Genomic DNA, 19,301 nt, shown 5'->3' with positions numbered 1-19,301 from the left:
CTGTTTTTTTGCATGATGCATGTTGACAGACAGACAGACAGAGTATCCGTAATCACTGTTGTAAGACCAATTCCTCTGTTTGTTTTTCTTCTGTACTATCACATACAATATTGCCACATAAATGATGGATCACACAGCTGATTAGACTTTATAGTCAGTCATAATGTTTATGTTTCCTTTGGGAGGGAGCGCTCTACTAGTTCTGGGGTAGTTCAGTAGAGCTGGACCTGCGGCTCCCGAGGGCTTGAGTTTGATGGCGAGTTTGAATGGTTATTTCAGCAAAACTACCACTGACATCATCTGCAATACTAAACACACTGTAAATATATATATATTTTTGAAGACTGGAGAAAATATTATTTCAGTCTTTCTGCTTCAAGTTTAATTCAGTGTGTTACTTGCCATTTCTTTGTAATTATTTGTGAAATTTACTAGCAATTTATAAGTGAAAATTGTTCCTGCACCAAATTTATTTATTTTTTATTTTTTTTCAGTGCAGATCAACCTTACATGATGTGTGTGTGTGTGTGTGTGTGTGTGTGTGTGTGTAGTCTCTTCAGTGTTGTGCTGGAGCTGATAACCAAAGATCGAGATGTCAGCGGGCAGACAGGCGGAAAGCCGGGCGGCTTCGATGTCAAGGCCTTACGAGCGTTCAGAGTCCTGCGGCCCCTCCGTCTGGTCTCAGGAGTGCCAAGTGCGTCCACGTCTTTACCCAGCATTCCCTGACAGAACAGCCTAATAACATGCTGATAATAGCACACTCAGCTGCTCTTGTGTCCCTTGTGGAAAAGATGTACACACTTTTAAAAATAATGTATTTTAAAAGAATATACTTCAGTGCGAGCTAAATATAATGTTTCTGGACTCTTAATTACATGTTACAATTAAATGAAAATGTATTATAGTTTAAAATTATATTAAATGCAATTATTTGAACTTAAGTATGACTATCTTTATATGTAAATATTGTTATTGAAATAGGGTTAAGTGTACTGCTGAATGTACTGACAAGCATTAATGATAAACTAAAATGTACTTTAATGCCATCTCTATCGAAACTTGTCATGCAGTTAAATATACTTGTGATTACACATTTGTAATATTGAAGCTGCAATTTAGTACATTTAAAATATAAATGTGATATCAGATAGACTACAGTTAAAATTATAAAATTAAAATTATAATCAAGTGCTTTACATGTGCTTTAGTATGTTAGTCAACACATCAAAATAAGTGTGCTTCTTTTGAACATGACAAAAGTTTATTAAAATGTACTTTAAAGTGAAACTTTTAATTTGACATTATTTACAAAGAGTTAACTCTTTTTAAAAGTGTTCTTAAGTGTGTTAAGAAGCATGAAAGTGAACACTTTAAGTGCACTTAAGTGGCCTTTTATTTCATTAATATTATATTATCTGCAAGTAAAGTATATACTATATTAGAAGATTTGAAGTACACTACCAGTGCACAATTAATAGCACTTTTTGTGTGTGTGTGTGTGTGTGTGTGTGTGCGTGTGTGTGTGTGTGTGTGTGTGTGTGTGTGTGTAGGCTTACAGGTGGTGCTGAATTCCATTATTAAAGCCATGGTTCCTCTGCTTCACATCGCTCTGCTCGTACTCTTCGTCATCATCATCTACGCCATCATCGGTCTGGAGCTGTTCATCGGGAAGATGCACGCGACCTGCTATCTAAACGGCACGCGTCAGTGTGTTCTCACATTCATTGCATTATTTACAAACAATAAAACTTCTCTTTCTAAAACTTCTCTAGGATTACACACATCATAATGTATCAAAAATGTATCTTAAAAATATCCTGACTAATATACACACAGTAAAAAAGGCACCTTTTCCTGAGAATGAGCCACAGACACTGCAAAAAATAGTATTTTTTCCTTTTTAAGTTTATTTTTCTGACCCCACTGGCAGATTAATTTGGATACATTTTAAAATTTTTAATAAGACTTAAATTCTTTTTGCTTCTCAAGTATCTTGATTTAAGAATGTTTGTACTGGAAAACAAGACAGAAACACTGAGGAAGTCAATCATTTTTTGCAGTGTATCTCTTTCTCTCCACACAGGTACATTAGCAGAAGAGGATCCTGCTCCCTGCTCTCTTTCAGGTCACGGGCGTCACTGCCCTCTCAACGGCACCGTGTGTAGGGACGGCTGGCACGGGCCCAACAACGGCATCACAAACTTTGACAACTTCCTGTTTGCCATGCTGACGGTGTTCCAGTGCATCACCATGGAGGGCTGGACTGATGTGCTGTACTGGGTGAGACCGTCACTGACGCCACTCTTACACTTCCGCTCTAAGAGCTTTTCCATGACACACACAGAGAGCTCAACAGATGCTAATGAGATTGACCCTCTAAGACTGAAGGGACAGAGGAAGACGGGCAAAACTGAGACCACAGGAAAACGTCAGCCTGTGTTTATCAGAGGTGGAGAAAGAACACAAATCAAGGACTTGATTAAATCTACAGATAACCTAATTGTTAAAGTACTCATTTTTTATTTTTTGAAAGTATAACGGAACTAGATTTTTTTGTGACCATGATTTTTATTGTTTTTCAAATGTAGTGTGCCTGTGATTAACTATCGAGGGAAGCAAAAGACTGAGTGGCCATCTAGAGCATCTAGAGTCGCCAAAACCCCATCATGCCCTCACATATTAAACTCTGTTATTTACGAGGGGTGTACCGGTTCACATTACTCACGGTTCGGTTTTTATCACGGTTTTAAGGTTTCTGTATGTTCTATGTTCAGGGAAAAAGGACTACTGTCAAATAAAAATAAAGAAAATAAGAAACGTCAATCAACGGCACAAATGAGTACAGTAGAGCATAGATACAGATAAAGAGTGTTTTTCAGGTTATTTAGGTATCTAACAGTAGTACAGAAATTGAATAAAGTAATCAAATGTAAAATATCATTGCATATTATCTTCACTGTATAAATTAAATAAAGATGAATCATTACTAAAGTTACAAAAGTTGATGTGAGAGGTGTTGTGTGTTTCAGATGAATGACGCCATGGGCTTTGAGTTGCCTTGGGTCTATTTTGTCAGTCTGGTCATTTTCGGCTCCTTCTTTGTCCTCAATCTCGTACTGGGAGTTCTCAGTGGGTGAGTTATTTTATAAAATGCTGTCCTATAAAATGCTATTCATTTCCACGGTCTATATCTGTGTACATGAGCTCTGCTGTACAGTATCGCGTGTGTGAATGTGTCTGTGTGCGTCCACCATAGAGAGTTCTCTAAGGAGCGCGAGAAGGCCAAGGCTCGCGGAGATTTCCAGAAACTGCGTGAGAAGCAGCAGCTTGAAGAGGATCTGAAGGGATATCTGGATTGGATCACGCAAGCTGAGGATATCGACCCTGATAATGATGAAGGGGGAGATCAGGAGGCCAAACGCAACCGTACGTGAAATGCAAGACTCATTTGTTTCTCCTCTTTTCATCTGTCTGAAACGAACACTGTCGTTTGTGCACATTAACAGTTCTTCTCAAAGATCATACTGGAATCAAATCAATAACGCTGACAACAATTCCATGTTAGTCAGATTTAAGCGTTGTGCATCAGTTTATGCATCCACCCATCAAAACCAACCGTGTTTTGTGTGAGTAATGCTGGTTTAGTTCAGTCTAAACGCAGTATGAGTCAGTAAGTGGATTGTGGGGCACAGTAATGGATTTTTAGGCTTGGAAAAAGCTAAAATTTGAATTTTATCACAAATTTGCTGCATACAAAGCAGAAGGAACACAGAGGACTAGGACTCACAGTACCTGTACAGCATGTGTGTTCATTCTAGCAGTCGACTAGTGTGTTGTTTTTATTTAATACCAATATTTATAGAGGAAATTAATGTGTGCTAGTGGTTCCTTGGAAAAGTTTAGAGAAAAATTAAAAATAAAAAAAGAAATAAAATAAGATTAAACTAACTACATTTATAAATTTGATTAAAATAAAAATATAAAATAAATAAAAAAATAAAACATTAAATTAAAATATATCAAATAAACAATTTTTTTAAAATTAAATCAAATTTTTATCAAATTTGATTTCATTTAAAATAAATATGAAAATAATAAATTATTACAATTGATTAAAATAAATTAAATAACTACATAAATAGAAACATAAAAACATTTTAAACATTTATTGCCACTCCTCCAAGGTGGAGCCTACATCCTTTACTCATGAAGGAAGGCAAACAAGAGCATGACATAATTTTGCAGTTGCCCAATAACCTTCATCTCCCAGGCTCTAAAAAACCCCAAGGAACTGCAGGGGAGCGTAGGTCCAACTTAAACACCCAATGTAACTGAGGGAGGCTGCTCAACCCCATCCTAAGCCCTGCTATAGCTATCACATCATTTTTTTTTTTTTTTACCACCAGACCATGATAGTATTTGACAGACAACAAGAGGGATGCCCACAGGTGAACTTCCTCTACATGTTTGCATTGTCAAATCAGGGCCATAGTAGAGCCTTCCAAAGGGGAGCTATATTCCTACTTCAAGGCCCAACAGTAGTTGGGGTGAGAGGTAAACGAAGTAGAGAGAAACTATACGACCCTACATAACTCCAACCCTTAGGGCCATACAAAGGGAAGTTATGTCCAGACAACAACAAGGCAGGCTGCAGTTTGCTCTCATCCACCACGCTAACCCCAAGGAGCAGGGGAGGTAATCCTGGATTTAAAAAAAAAAACATTACACTGTGGGAGAGCAGCTCAACCTTGACTTGAATAAAGGCACTTCTTCCAGGACCTGCTATAGTATTGAACATGGAAGCACCCATCCAAAAGGGGAGCATACATCCCTACTTCAGTACCCAACAGTAGTTGGAAAGGGAATTAAATGAATGAGGGGAATGAGGGGTCCTGCATCGACCCTTAACTTGCTAAGCAACCTTACAAAGCAACCCATTCACAGGGGAGCACAATTCTACTCAGACACTAAGATAGGGGAGAATATAGCTCAACCTTGGAAAAAGGTATCAGAGCGGAGCAGGAGAGACAACCTCCGTCTACTACTACTGACCAATGCCACTCTCATCTTGGGGGGCATGTGAAGGAAGCCAGATGTCTTCAGACATATGCCCAGCTTACCACCTAAACTGAAGTGTCTTTGCCAAAAACGTGCCGGCGTACATAAGCAATCAAGCACTGCTTAGCATCATCATCAAGCCACTTGAGCAGCGGTGGCTCATAGTGCCGATCTCTACATGCAAGTTGAATGACCGCGACCAATGGCAAGGTTCAATTCATGTAGAAGGGAGGAAATGGAACCATCACCAATCTGCTGAACCCATGTTTGGCGTGGGTGACTAGGTGGTCTTCGTCAATCATTAGGAGCACGTCTTTCAGTACAGCGGGCAATAGCACAGGCTAGGGCACCATGGGCAGGAGAATGACTTCCCAGTGGGGCCACATGTCTGAACAGAGCTGTACGATGACAAGGGATTATGTCAGTGATTGTTGACAGGCGGGTCCGCAAGGTGATTTGACACTGGCAACCCATGTGAAAGACTGTAGTCTTTTGGCATCTTGCGATTGAAGAGTTCAAGTCTCGGAACCGTACAGGAGGATCGGCAGGAGGCATGTGGAATAGAACCAGAGTTTTGTACTAAGCTGGAACCTCTGCTGATGTCAAAGGGTCTGAAAAGACCTCCTTGGGTCATGAATGATAATGTAGTGTCTGAGCAACAAGGTTCTCTACATTTATCAATCTGACCTTGGACCTAGGTCTCAGAGGAGCAAGCTGAACCATAGCATTGCTCTAGACTAGAAAAGATAGCAGAATGCAACCTCTATGGCGGCACATGCTCTTGACATTATATTAGTCCATACTCTGTGCCTATCATGCAGGTCCATGAAAGCAGACCCCAACCTCAGCATAAGTTCAAGGTTAGGGTTCAACCGCCAAAGAGGGGCATATCTCCTGGAAGCTGCTGAAAGCATCAAAGAGAAAGATTTTTCTTTTTTTGTTTTTCTGTCTCCTATCACATGCCTCTCTGTGGCAATTATAGCAACCATTGAACACGCAATGCATTGGTCGGGTGCTTTGTGGCACAGATGACTAGATCTGTGGCTTTCGCAGCTACCCTACCAGATAGTACAGCCTCCACATGAGTGTGGACAGCGGAGGAGGCAGATTATTAATAACACCTGCCTCAATTCTCTCTGCATCCAATTCCTCAGAATTAGACATATCACATTAATCAGTCAGGTCAGAAGCGACCACAAAATGGCTTCACGAACCGACATGAGAGCATCAGAGTTGCTGGAGAAGCTTGACAAGGGAAAGACTTTTCATCAGACTCTGCTTACAACCCCTACAATCAATCCCGTCTTGCCGACTCGGTGGCTGCGGAACTCAAGCCGCGAGGTCCCAACTCTTATCGCTCAGAGAGTCTCCCTCGAGAGTCGAACACGCTCCATTCAAACATTTGATTCTTATCACTCTATCGAGAATCAAGCGAGAACAGAGTCTGCTATCACGAGTACATCACTATGAGTGCCTCCAACTCCCTCGAGAGCCGGACATGCTTGTGCAAATTCTAGATTACCATCCCTCGGGAGAGAATCAAAGAAGAATAAAGTTACAGCTTTCTTGAGAGTGTTTGTCTTGCACACGCATACATACAAGTGGCTCCTGAAGACAAAAGAGCTGATGATGTGTATTACAGGCACCCTCTTATACGCACTGTCGTTGGCCAATAAAATGTTGTGTTTGGCACACATGCTTCAGACACCGGTCATGCTGATGGCATTCACCATAGCATCAATCCAAGACGCAGTGTTGAGTTCCACTTCTAAAAGGAAACCGCAATGTTTTTCACGTTATGAGAGCCAAATAAATGGAAACCCACCAAAAAGAGCTTGGTAAATCTAAAAAGCACTCAAATTAGCAAGAACTCCATTTTACTGATGGATCAAAAACTCAAAAACTCCATGATGGAAAATCTACCATCCAAAATGTCAAAATGATGGTTACTTTTGATAATTAATAATAATTATTTGCAACCTCATTATTATGCACTATGCATTAGCGAATGTGTATGTAGCTCTGCTTTGTAGTAAAAGTGTGATTGTAGTAGCCTTTGCTTTATGTTGCTCTATATTGAGTCAGAACCGCAAATCCACCTTCTGTGTCCGTCCTGTTTCTCTCATTTCCTTCTTTTCTCTCTCTCTCTGTCTGTCTCTAGTGTTGTAGTATTGTAGTGCTGCTGTGTTTTTGTGCAGTAGACGCTCATAGCTGCTCTCTGTTTGAATGCATGTGAACTGAAGGGGTGATGCTGGGCGATCTCACCCACGAGAAGAGCACGGGAAACTCGAGCTGGTTCAGTCAGTCCACTGAGACTCAGGGTAAATTTTGCTCTGTGTGTGTGTTTGAGTGTGACTAGCATATCATATACATAACAACGTATTCAATGAAAACAACAATTCATTGAATATATAGTCAGTGCTTGAAGTGGGAAAAAAGTGCCGGTGGGAAAAACTTCCGGGGGAAGTGGCGATTCGTCCTCTCGGCTGAATTTGCATTTCGGTTTGGGGCAACATGTAAGAGGTGCCATGCACAAGAAAAAACGAAGGTACGCCAAAAATTAAAACATGAAAGTGCCAGTTCTGTGTACCAGTACTGCCCACTTTGAGCACTGAATATAGTGGCAAGAGACAAAGCACAAATAACCCTGTAAGCGCATATGTTTGTTGTTTAACTGTATTTGTTAGTAATACTCTATTCACATTAAATATAGTTACATTTCTTGTTTATCACCCTTTTCATATTTGCACGCTTCATCAAACTCTGCCTTTATACCATGTTTTCTGAAAAAAAAAAAAAAAAAAACTTGCTTAAAACAAGCAAAATAATCTGCCAATGGGGTAAGAAAAATAATCGGTTAAGCTTTATTTTAAGGTGACGTAGTTACATTGTACTAAATCAAATAAGTACTGAATAAAATTAATTAATTACATGTACTTACTGTAGAGTTACGGTTAGGGTTTGGTTTAGGGTTAGTTACTTGCAAGTATGCATAATTTACTGTATTAGTAAATATTACTATAGTAAGTACATGTAGTAACGTGTAACTACGTCACCTTACAATAAAGAGATACCAAATAATATTGTTTCTCTTTGAATTAAGATTATTCAAATTTAATCAAAATGATTTATTCCATTTAGGGATTTTTGTCAAATAGGCCACAATCTACATTTAGGACTAGGAACAATGTTCCAGGAGGAGATCAATAGGGCTATATGGGATCTGTAATGTATCAGCCAATGAATATGTGAATATTGCCTTGTCTCTATAATTCATTCATGTGATTTTTATCCCCTGACTAGCAGATGACATTTCCAACCTATACTCTACCTAGGGCTGGACGATATGGCCAAAATTTATATCACGATATAATTCTTAATTTCGGTCAATACGATATAATTCCGATATCGATATGAACTATATAACAGCCTCAGAAAAACTGCCAAGAACGGCCACAACAGATGTCTGTACCTACAAACGTCTGAAAAATGAATTTGCCAAATCTATGACATCTCTTCCTATAAAACTATATAATATTTTAGAAATAAAAACAGTACAAATAAATTTATGTTCAGCTTTTATTTGTATTTAGCCTTCATACAAACATAAAAATAAACATAAGACTCACTCATTTTTTAGTAATATTAATATCTTTAACATTAAACTATAATGTAGGCTGATTTTATTATTCTTAAAGGGTCATGAAACCCCAAAACACTTTTTTTGAGATGTAAACATATGTGTAGGCTGCACATCATTGAAAACACTAAAGGTACTCAATGTTATTCATAAGTGAAAAATAGTTATTTTTGCATTTTTCAGAGCGATTTCTGTCTTTCTGTTTGAAAAGCTGAGTCGGAACAACGTCACAAAATCTGACGTAATCGTGTACTTTCGGCCCAAGTATGGGCATGGTCGAACATGCTGATATAGACCGTTTCGAGCGTATATATACTCGACATATATATATTCATGACATAAGCTCATTTAATCCAATCACTGCGCTGTAGTATGCATAAGATTATAATTGCGGTATTATGCATGAGAAAGCATCACTTCTCTCGCCTCGGTCTCTTGTCATTCGGAGACATATCGTTGGTAATAGTTTTCTCAGTGCCACAACACAATATGTTTTCCTGAGACGCGACCAGAGCAGAGGTTTGTGTGCATGTGGATTGTTTTGCTGTAATCTACAGCACAAATGGAAAATATGTTCGCATGAGATCGCATTACAGCGGAGAATTTAAATGTCACAAAAGTGCTGCTCATTCACCTCTGCCTGCTCTAGCTGCGTTCAAACACGCGAGCCGTAGGCTGTTTCCCTCAGCACAGCAGCACATGAGTGTTGTTTGTATTTTGCTCGCGATGCGGTCAGAACTGGAGTTTGAATACGAACACATGAAAAATACGATTGTTTTTATGATAAACAGGCGGAGCGCGCATATGCTCGGTTTCAGCGCGGAGCTCCGCGATGAGTTTGATAACACTAGCCACATGACACATAACGTTAGTTCATACAGAATAAAGTATCCGTGTTTAAAGCTTTTATTTCACACATTCTCCTGCACCAAACATCAACCAGCACGGTGTAGGTATGCACACATATTTTCATCAAGTTGTGGACGCTTGTTCCGTCGCATTTGCATGAGGTGTAGGCTACTAATTTTGTAAAACTTGCCGTGTTCGCGTTTGATCCAACTGCAGAGCACTGGCTGGTGGCTGCATGTCTCTGTGGTGTACTTCATCACACAAATAGCCAATCGCGTTCTGCTCTTTCTACGGCTGCGCCTCAAGTCAGTGAGAAATGCTGTAATGTATATATCGAAATACCGGAAATGTGTTTAAAAATCATATCACCGTTATCGAAAAAAAAAAAATATATATATTGATATATATTGATATTGAATTATTGTCCAGCCCTAACTCTACCATTCACTCTTTTTGATGGAAAAAGTGTGTGAATCTTGAAACTAATTTAACGAATTGCACACATTCACAGGATTGTGGATATCATAGGCAGACGAGGATACTTCTGTGCTACCTTCAAAACTTAAAGGCATTTCAGTGAACAGGTTGTTGTATTCTGACATGCCCTGATGTCTTACCTTCAGATGTCTGGTCTCTGTTCACTGTTTCCTGTTTCTTCTGTTCCTGTTCACTTGTAATTGTGTCCAGGTGTTCTTTGTTCTTTATCAGTAATAGCGGGACCTATTCAGTCTGCTAAATATAATGATCTGAGTAACAGGCTAGCAGGTAAAAATCACAATGTATGTGTAAAAACCAAAGTATGCTTTGGGCTTTACTCTCCACGCCACTGATCCTGTTATCAGTGCAGTATTTTTGTAATTTAGTTTGTGTAAATAACCTCTGCCAATAAGACGGGCTACTTGCACTGGTGTAAATAGACACTTCATTTATGACATGTTGTTCTCTTTGGGTGTGTCTCAGTCATCTCTTTAATTCAGTAGTCAGGACACTGAACAGGGATTTCTAGGGCTGTCCCCATATCAAAATCATTCCATAGCACAGAAACGTTTACTCCCTAATAATAACACAAGTGTACTTTAAATTAGGGATGCACTGAAGAAGCTGCCAGTAATCGCAAGTATTTTTATAATCGGCCATCAGCTGATTGTTTAAAAACAGCCCGTGATCAGTGATTATATCCTGTCAATCAAAAGGAGGGAGAAAAATGTGTCAAACTGCAACTCATACTGTGTGTGAAGAAAATCTCTCGTGTTGAATTTAGGGCAGTCTACGTGACAATAGCATCCAATCGCAAAGAGCTCTGTGTTTTGTTACTTCTGTCCATTTTATCATGAAATTAAAACGTTAAATGGTGTTTTGATGCTCTTAAATGTGACGTGACAGATTGTTCAAGTGGAGCATTTTCTTCCACTTTACTACAAGTTACAGCACAATGAGGCATGAATGAATGTTGAAAGATACTGAACAACTTACTGAAATGTATCACGTCTCATATAATCGCTCAATCAGTGTTTCAACTGAGGAAAGACATCAATAACTTATGTCAGTTACAGAACAATATGTCAGTTAACATCCTGGAAAGTTATCCAGTGTTCACAGTTCATTAGTTAGCTACAAAAAACACTAAAGAGGAGCTTATTTACTGTTTATTACTTATGTATGTTTCAATACATTTGTCACGAAGACCTTATGTGCAACTGAGTTGTGTACAAATATCCATTTTTATTTGAGTGTGATATTTGAAAAATAAATAGCAGTTGAATATATAGTTAGGGCTCTGTTTTTAATTTCAACCTCTAATGTACCAAATAAGAGTCTTCGCTGTGTAGGAAACCAGGCACTGCTGTCTTGTCCTCATGTATGTGTTTCCTGTGTCTCTGCAGCAAGTATCCCCATCAGTGAGTCTGAATCCGTGAACACAGAGAACCCAGAAGAGAGCGAGAAGATCCTCTGCTGCGGGCGTGTCTGGTGAGCGACGCACCTTTATATCTGATCATGCAGTTTTTCACACCCTTTTGTATCTACAGTGCACAAACTCCCAGCTCTTGTGTCTTTAATGAAATGTTAACCAGTTGTCACTTGCTGGAAGTTTTTCGTCAGCTTGTAGTGTGGCACGCAATGATGCCATTTCTTTCACTTTTCCAGTCAGAAATTGACAAAGTCGAAATTCAGGTCAGTAGCTCTGTGTGTGTTCACAGCTGAATTCAGCTCCAGTCTTGCATGTGTGTTTGCTGTTGTCTTATTGATGTCATTTCACCTCGGTGTGCATGTGCTCTTAATGGTGACATGTGTTGGTGTATCTGCCGAGGCGCTTCGATGCTTGCTGTGTATGTTGTGTTTGAAATCAATACATTCATGGGCTTTGCTTTTCATTAAATGAAAGCTTGATGTGCTTTGAACATTCATCTGACCGTATACATGCATGGACACACTAAACAGCTCATAACATGTGCTCACGTATATTAGCTGTGTAGATGAACGTGTTCAGTATGTGTCACTCACAGTGCCGTCCAATCACATCCTGTCTCTGCAGCCGCTGGCGTTGCTGGAACAGGTTTTGTCGCAGGAAGTGCCGAGCTGTGGTGAAATCCACCGTCTTCTATTGGCTGGTGATTCTGCTGGTGTTCCTGAATACACTCACGATATCATCCGAGCATTATAACCAGCCCGACTGGCTCACGGAGGTCCAGGGTGAGGAACAAACAGCAGACACTCACTGAAACTCACTGTACTTTACACCCTGGAGGCAGTGCCTCCTCAAAAAAAAAAAAAAGGAGGGGGGGGGGGGTGGTAATCCATAGTACAAAAATAAAACTATGCAAATATGATGAAATATAACATTAAACTTTTTTCTAAAGTCACACTGTCCAGCTGTGACACCGGCGGTTAAAGTTACAGCAGGAAGCGCCGTCTCTCTGAGCCCATTGAGTTTGAACCAGGGGCGTTTCCTCCGAGGAGGCAAGGGAGGCAGTGCCTCCTCAAAAAAAAATAGGATGAAAAAATAATTCATATTACATATAAAACAACACAAATATTACAAATTATGACATTAAAAAAGAGCACAAATCACTCGTATTTCTAAATGCCCAACAGCGACACCCGCAGGTAAAGTTACAGCAGGAGTCATGCCTCCTTTTGCTCTCATAGGAAACCATAGAACACCATCAGACCCCCGGCGTGCGGTGGGTTTTGTGGGGGGTAACTGAAAATGAATGGGGGAAAGTCATGTAAGAGGAGGCAATGTCTCCATCGCGCTATGATTGGATATGATTGGTTTGTGCGATAAATCCCGCCTCTTGTTGATGTGCGCTTTCCGCGCGTCAGTTTGACTGAACAAATGATGGCGTCAATGGGAAGAGTAGTTGAGATTGAGAGGTAAGTAAACAGATCAGATAGATATCACCGCTTTATGTCACGTCAAAATCAAACTTGAAATGGACTGAAAGCATGATGACTGCTGGGTTTTTAGTGCAATCAGCTTGGTGAAATTAAACATACAAAAATACATCTTATTAAAAATAATTAAATAATTAAAAATAATTAAAAATACATCTTTGTGTCCATGACAGACGGTGTTTACAGAGCATGGCTGATGATCCAAAATAGCCTAAACATCAATACACAAATAACATATATTGTTTAAATTATTATTGCCTTTAGTTATTATTTTGGAATGAATGTAGAAATGCTTAAAACACTAACTTGATGAGATTGACTTGGTTTTGATAAATAGATCAATACATTGTTACTGTAAAATTACAAAATAGAATTGTATTTGGTTTCTTTGTTTCTTTTTTGATGTAATGTTTATTTAACAAGGAAGATGTGTCAATGTTAAGAGTAATGCACATGAATTTACATTGATTCATAAATGAATAAAAAATGGCCTATTGATTGGCGTATTACACTTTTATGCGATAAATCCAGCCTCATGTTTGTGCATCTTCTGTATCCACATTTGGTCTGAATGAATAAATAATGGTGTTCATGATGGTAAAAGTAGGTAAACAACAAATCCACGTAGATATCGCCACTTTGTCATGTCATAATCAAATTTGAAATTACTTGAAAACATGTGAGGGTTTTTTAGTGAACAAACAGTTTGGTAAATTTATAGTGAATCTCCTTGTCTGTGACCATCATTTCAGTGGTTTAATGCACAGCTAGCTATGGATTATCCCGCTTATACCACGGTCATTTGCCAGCATTGACAAGTTAAAGTTGTTATTGATGTTTGCAGCGCAATATTTGACTGGAAGTGTGTGTGTGTGTGTGTGTGTGTGTGTGTGTGCAAGCGCTTCAATGACGGTAGCGCGTTAATATGGTTTTAAATGGTTTTAATGCACACCTCCCATCCAATCAGAATTGAGTATTTGGACAGACCATGGTATAAACTGATATATAACTGATATAGTTGAATATTTACAAACAAAATATACATGAAATACGAAATTTGATACTATGCTTATATAGTTATTGTTTTGGAATAAATGTAAAAATACTTTCCCATTAACTTGATAGTGATAAATAATGTCAATTTATTTATCTTGAAAAATATCAATGTTAGGTGTAAGTGTAGCATGAATTTAATAAAATACGCATTAAACAGAAGCATTGCTGACTTTACACCACTTTGGTTGTCAAAGCAAAAATGAGTAAAGCTTGATTACTGACAAAAATGATGACAGTTTTGTCCGAACTGACCGCTTGTCTTGGTTGTGATGTGTTTGTCTGCAGATGTGGCGAATAAGGTGTTGTTAGCCCTGTTCACATGTGAGATGCTGATCAAAATGTACAGTCTGGGGCTCCAGGCATACTTTGTGTCGCTCTTCAACCGCTTCGACTGCTTCGTAGTGTGCGGAGGCATCGTGGAGACGATCCTCGTGGAGCTGGAGTTCATGTCTCCTCTCGGCATCTCCGTGTTCCGCTGCGTCCGGCTCCTCAGGATCTTTAAAGTCACGCGGTGAGAAACGGCACACGTGATCAGCTGCCTTCATAGCATGTGTAATTACTGATGACAACACTGTTACCAGACTCTGACATTATTTGTTTCTCTGACTTCACTGTTGATGTGAAATTGTGAAATTATAGGACGTTTCAACTAAAAATATGTGGATAGTTGATGCATTGATGTCAGAATTTGTGTCACCACAGAACCATTTACAAAAGTAAGCTAACAAACTAGAACAGAGAGCGAACAGGATTGTTTAAAGTGCTTTTGTTTATGCTTGTCGTTTAGTGCTCTACAAAGCTCTGTTGTAATTGTTGTAACACGTTTTGTTTTATGAGACAAATAACTAAAATATCGTGGTGGTTGTTTGTATTGCGTCTCTCTCTGTTTCTAGTCACTGGGCGTCTCTGAGTAATCTGGTGGCGTCTCTGTTGAACTCCATGAAGTCCATTGCGTCCCTGCTGCTGTTGCTCTTCCTCTTCATCATCATCTTCAGTTTGCTCGGCATGCAGCTCTTCGGCGGCAAATTCAACTTTGACGAGACTGTTACCAAACGAAGCACTTTTGACAACTTCCCTCAAGCCCTGCTGACTGTGTTTCAGGTGTGTGTGTGTGTGAATGTCACATTTGATACTAACCACAAACTTTAACTTTGAACAATAATGTACATTTACACACACTGCTTGTTCAAAGTACAAGCATTATAGAGTCAAATGTTCTGCGATTAACTGTGCTGTTCTTTGAAGTACCATGGGATACATACAGTTTGTTTGTCGATATCAGGTTGTTTGGATAGCTTACAGCATGAACATGAACTTGAAAGCAACATTTTCAGATGGAGCTTATCCATCCAGCTACTGCTTTTATCAAATACCCACTTATGAATATTTTTCTTATGTGTTTTGCATCAGATCCTGACAGGTGAGGACTGGAATACAGTGATGTATGATGGGATCATGGCGTATGGAGGCCCCTCTTCCTCAGGCATGCTCGTGTGCATCTACTTCATCATCCTCTTCATCTGTGGGAACTGTATCTTTCCTTCTGTTCAGCACATTTGTGACACAATGACCTCAAGTCCTCACATTTCTTCAGATTGTGTAACAGTCTTCAGTGTCACATGATCCTAATCATCATATTAGAATGATTTCTGAAGGATCATGTGACACTGAAGGCTGGAGTAATGATGCTGAAATTTCAGCTTTGATCACAGGAATAAATAGCATTTTAAAATTAGGATTTTTTATTTTTATATTACTGTATTTTAGATTAATAATTGCAGTTTTGGTGAACAGAAGAGACTTTGAAAAACATTAATTCCAAACCTTTGAGCAGTAGTGTATATTAAAAGATACTGGCAATGAAATAATGACATTTCAGGCCTAAAGGGGCAAAAAAACATTGATTTCACACATTGTTGCATTCTGATACGTGTCAGACCGCATTTCTTTACACAACACAAGTACATGTTGCATTACAGACACCTGGACCAACTTTTACTTGCATGTTGTTACACTGTACTTACCCTGTCAGAAAAATGTAAATGTTTCAGAATGACATTTAGTACGCAGCAAGTACATTGTACCAAATACTCAAATGCACAGTAGTTAACGATGTAATATAAATAGGGACCGACATCTTCTTGGACTGCTACTGTACGTTCAGTTTTCTCCTTCAGACGAGCTACTGTCACGGTGGAGCTGGAGGAGAATCTTGCATGTTGTAACTAGCTAGTTGAACAATGACACGTCAGTTTTAATGGCACAGATGTTTGAAGGAAACTCCTCGAGTACTGAGGTGTGTTGACGCCACAGAAACGCAGGACTACACATTATGTTCAGCGGTCCATTGGATATCTTTGGTTTTATGTATATCGATTCAGAGAGAACATTATGTGCTCCTTTTAGTTTCTTAACCCATCCGATCAGACATCTTACTGAACGTCTTCTTGGCCATTGCTGTGGATAACCTGGCAGATGCCGAAAGTCTGAACTCTGCCCAGAAAGAGGAGGAGAAGAGGAACAAGAGGAGAAAGAGCAGGTAACACTCGTCTCTGATGCCCTGAGAAGAGTTTCATTCGGACACTGAGTACAAATGCCTGCTAACATACAGACTGTGTTTTGTGCAGGAGTATGAGCATATTCAAGAGAGATGGTGACGGTGGAAACTTTAAGGTGGGTGATATTTATATGCATGACATGGCTCTCTGGAATAAGTCATCTGAATAATGAAATAAATAAGTCATGTAATAATGAAAAGATGACTTGCTGCAAAAAATGATTTTCTTAGTAGTTATGGCTTGTTTTCCATTACAAATATCAAAATTATTTTTATTCAGAAAACAATGTATCAAAATGAATTGAGTTTATGCTCAAAATAAGAAAAAAACATCTTCATTTGTTCAGTAAAGTTCTGTTTTCGTGGACTTTGTAGTTTGCACTCCCTTGTTTTTGTTTGTGTTTCCTTTGTTCCCATTTCTAGTTTGTTTCTATGGTTACTCATTAGTTGATTGATTAGTCCCCACCTGTGCCTTGTTTTGCCCCTCATCGTTCTGTGTATTTAGACCCTCCTCTGTTTGCAGTTCGGTGTCCTGTATTGTTTTTATGCTACTGAGCAAGTAAGCTGTCTCCTACTCTGAGTTTTGAGTTGTCTGAGGTATCACTATTGTTATTTGTTGCAGGCGTCTGGTGATCAGGAGGCTGATCAGGATCAGGCTGAGGAAACGATTGACTCCTCAGGTAAACCTCTAATAGTATTTACCTCTCATCACCTGAGCTCCCGTGTTGTCAGCTGATCACTGTTATTGTGTGTGTATGTAGAGGAGGATGAGGTAGAAGAGCCCGAGGTGCCATCGAGGCTGAGGCCACAGAGACTGTCAGAGCTGAGCCTCAGAGAAAAGATGCCACCAATCCCAGAGGGCAGCGCCTTCTTCATCTTGAGCAACTCCAACCCGTACGTCACACTTACTAACATAAACCACTCAGAAATGGGAATTCTGCCATCATTTACTCACCTTCATTACAAACCAGCATGACTGTCTTTACATTTACTCATTTAGTAGACACTTTAATTCAAAGCAACATCAAAAGCAATATATTATAACATTATATATATTATAACAAGCATATTATAACATATATTATATATATTATAACAAGTGCCGACAATATTCATAGCACAGTATTCCAAGTTTAATATACAGTGGATATCAAAAGTCTACACACCCCTGTTAAACAGCTGTTTTTTGCGATGTAAAAAATTAAATATCATCAATAAATCATATCAGAACTTTTGCACATTTAATGTAAAAATTACACCCAATGCAATGCCACTGAAAACCAAACACATTTCAGAGAAAAAAGATAAAAATTAAAGACTTCGAATGACTAACTGAATAAGTGTGCGCACCCCTGAACTAATGCACTTTATTACAGATCTCAGTATGAACAGGAGTCTATCAGCTTAGCACATCTTGGGAATATTTTCCCATTATTTTCCATTCCAAAACATTCATCTTTCTTTGCTGAAGCCATTCATTTGTTGATTTAGATGTTTTGGATCATTGTCATACTGAAAGGTGAAAGTTCTCTTCATTTCTCATTAGAAACTAGATTAGTACACAAGCTACATCGTAAGTGAAAATGCAGAAAAGAAGAGAAAAAGAACAAGATTTTCTTTTAAAAATAAGAGTTATCGTAAGTGCTTTTGTTCATGGTTGAAAACACTGTCTTTCCTCAGTGGATATAAGGGCAGATGTTTAGAAGAATGTTAAATAACTGAATGTACTGACAACCAAAACTAAAATATACTCTAATATCATTTCTTTTGAAACTTGCATTTAAACATATTTGTAATTACACATTTGTAACAATGAAGTTGCAATTAGCACATTTAAAATATATTTACTTTCAATGCAATATCAACGCACTACAGTTAAAATGATAATCAAGTACTTTTCATGTGCTTTAGTATGTTAGTAAACATCAGAATAAGTGTACTTCATTAAAGCATGACTAAAGATTATTAAACCAATGATTTAAAATGATTAAAATCTTTTTACACTGCACTTTTGTAACTGAAGTAGTTATTCAGATCTGGTGTGTTTATGATACACAGGAGATGTTTTTGTATGCATACAGTACAGTGCCACATAGACATCATCTATGGAGACAGCTTGAGGTCTTTTGCAGTGCCACATTGTTCATTCTCACACACTGTTGTCCGTCTGGCCTCTGTCTGTAACGCAGGATCCGTGTGGCGTGCCATCGGCTCATCAATCATCAGATCTTCACCAACCTCATCCTCATCTTCATCATGCTGAGCTCCGTCTCGCTGGCAGCCGAGGACCCCATCCGTAACTTCTCTGCCAGAAACATTGTAAGACAGCCAAGAAAAACCCCAACAATCAAAACACCATATGATCTGTTCTTTTTAACCTGATAAAATACACAAATATGGGAATAATATGAACAGATCAGAAGAAGACGGGCTCCTCCAGATGAGTCTGGATACTCTCAAGAATATTTCTCCTTCGCCACACTGTAGAAAAACATGGGCATGTGCTTTTTTGAGTTTGACTTACTCCCAAAGTTTAGTCGGTTAACTTAAACGGGCTTAAAGACATTAATGCTTTGAAACTTCAAGGACTGTAGAGGCACTGTGGGCTTGGACTGACTCTGTTCTGTCTATTGTATTTCTCGGTCAGTTCACGTGTGTCACGTTTCTCTCTGCAGGTTCTTGGTTATCTTGACTATGCCTTCACCGCTATATTTGCAGTGGAGATCTTGTTGAAGGTAAAGACTC

The 19,301-nt window shown here is 38.9% G+C and overlaps 1 protein-coding gene across 10 annotated transcripts in view; it reads left to right on the top strand.

Annotated features, from left to right (window-relative positions):
• Window positions 1-19,301, top strand: part of cacna1db (calcium channel, voltage-dependent, L type, alpha 1D subunit, b) — a 62,720-nt gene that overhangs the window by 17,355 nt on the left and 26,064 nt on the right. For 6 of the 10 annotated variants that reach the window (XM_048211181.1, XM_048211182.1, XM_048211180.1 and 3 more), the window contains exons 5-22: window positions 552-694; window positions 1,551-1,703; window positions 2,084-2,280; window positions 3,030-3,133; window positions 3,257-3,426; window positions 7,302-7,379; window positions 11,431-11,515; window positions 11,693-11,719; window positions 12,081-12,238; window positions 14,285-14,510; window positions 14,893-15,100; window positions 15,410-15,530; window positions 16,427-16,538; window positions 16,627-16,672; window positions 17,179-17,236; window positions 17,318-17,450; window positions 18,746-18,875; window positions 19,232-19,291. In XM_048211181.1, coding sequence (XP_048067138.1) covers window positions 552-694; window positions 1,551-1,703; window positions 2,084-2,280; window positions 3,030-3,133; window positions 3,257-3,426; window positions 7,302-7,379; window positions 11,431-11,515; window positions 11,693-11,719; window positions 12,081-12,238; window positions 14,285-14,510; window positions 14,893-15,100; window positions 15,410-15,530; window positions 16,427-16,538; window positions 16,627-16,672; window positions 17,179-17,236; window positions 17,318-17,450; window positions 18,746-18,875; window positions 19,232-19,291 — 2,209 coding nt within the window. The remainder of the gene's footprint in view (window positions 1-551; window positions 695-1,550; window positions 1,704-2,083; window positions 2,281-3,029; window positions 3,134-3,256; window positions 3,427-7,301; window positions 7,380-11,430; window positions 11,516-11,692; window positions 11,720-12,080; window positions 12,239-14,284; window positions 14,511-14,892; window positions 15,101-15,409; window positions 15,531-16,426; window positions 16,539-16,626; window positions 16,673-17,178; window positions 17,237-17,317; window positions 17,451-18,745; window positions 18,876-19,231; window positions 19,292-19,301) is intronic. The other 4 variants (XM_048211189.1, XM_048211185.1, XM_048211183.1 and 1 more) reach the window with 3 other exon arrangements.

Source organism: Megalobrama amblycephala, linkage group LG12 (genome assembly GCF_018812025.1).
Source record: "Megalobrama amblycephala isolate DHTTF-2021 linkage group LG12, ASM1881202v1, whole genome shotgun sequence".
NCBI classification, from domain to species: Eukaryota; Metazoa; Chordata; class Actinopteri; order Cypriniformes; family Xenocyprididae; genus Megalobrama; species Megalobrama amblycephala.
The sequence above is the reverse complement of the archived record's forward strand: the minus strand, read 5'-3'. Positions and strand labels throughout refer to the sequence as shown.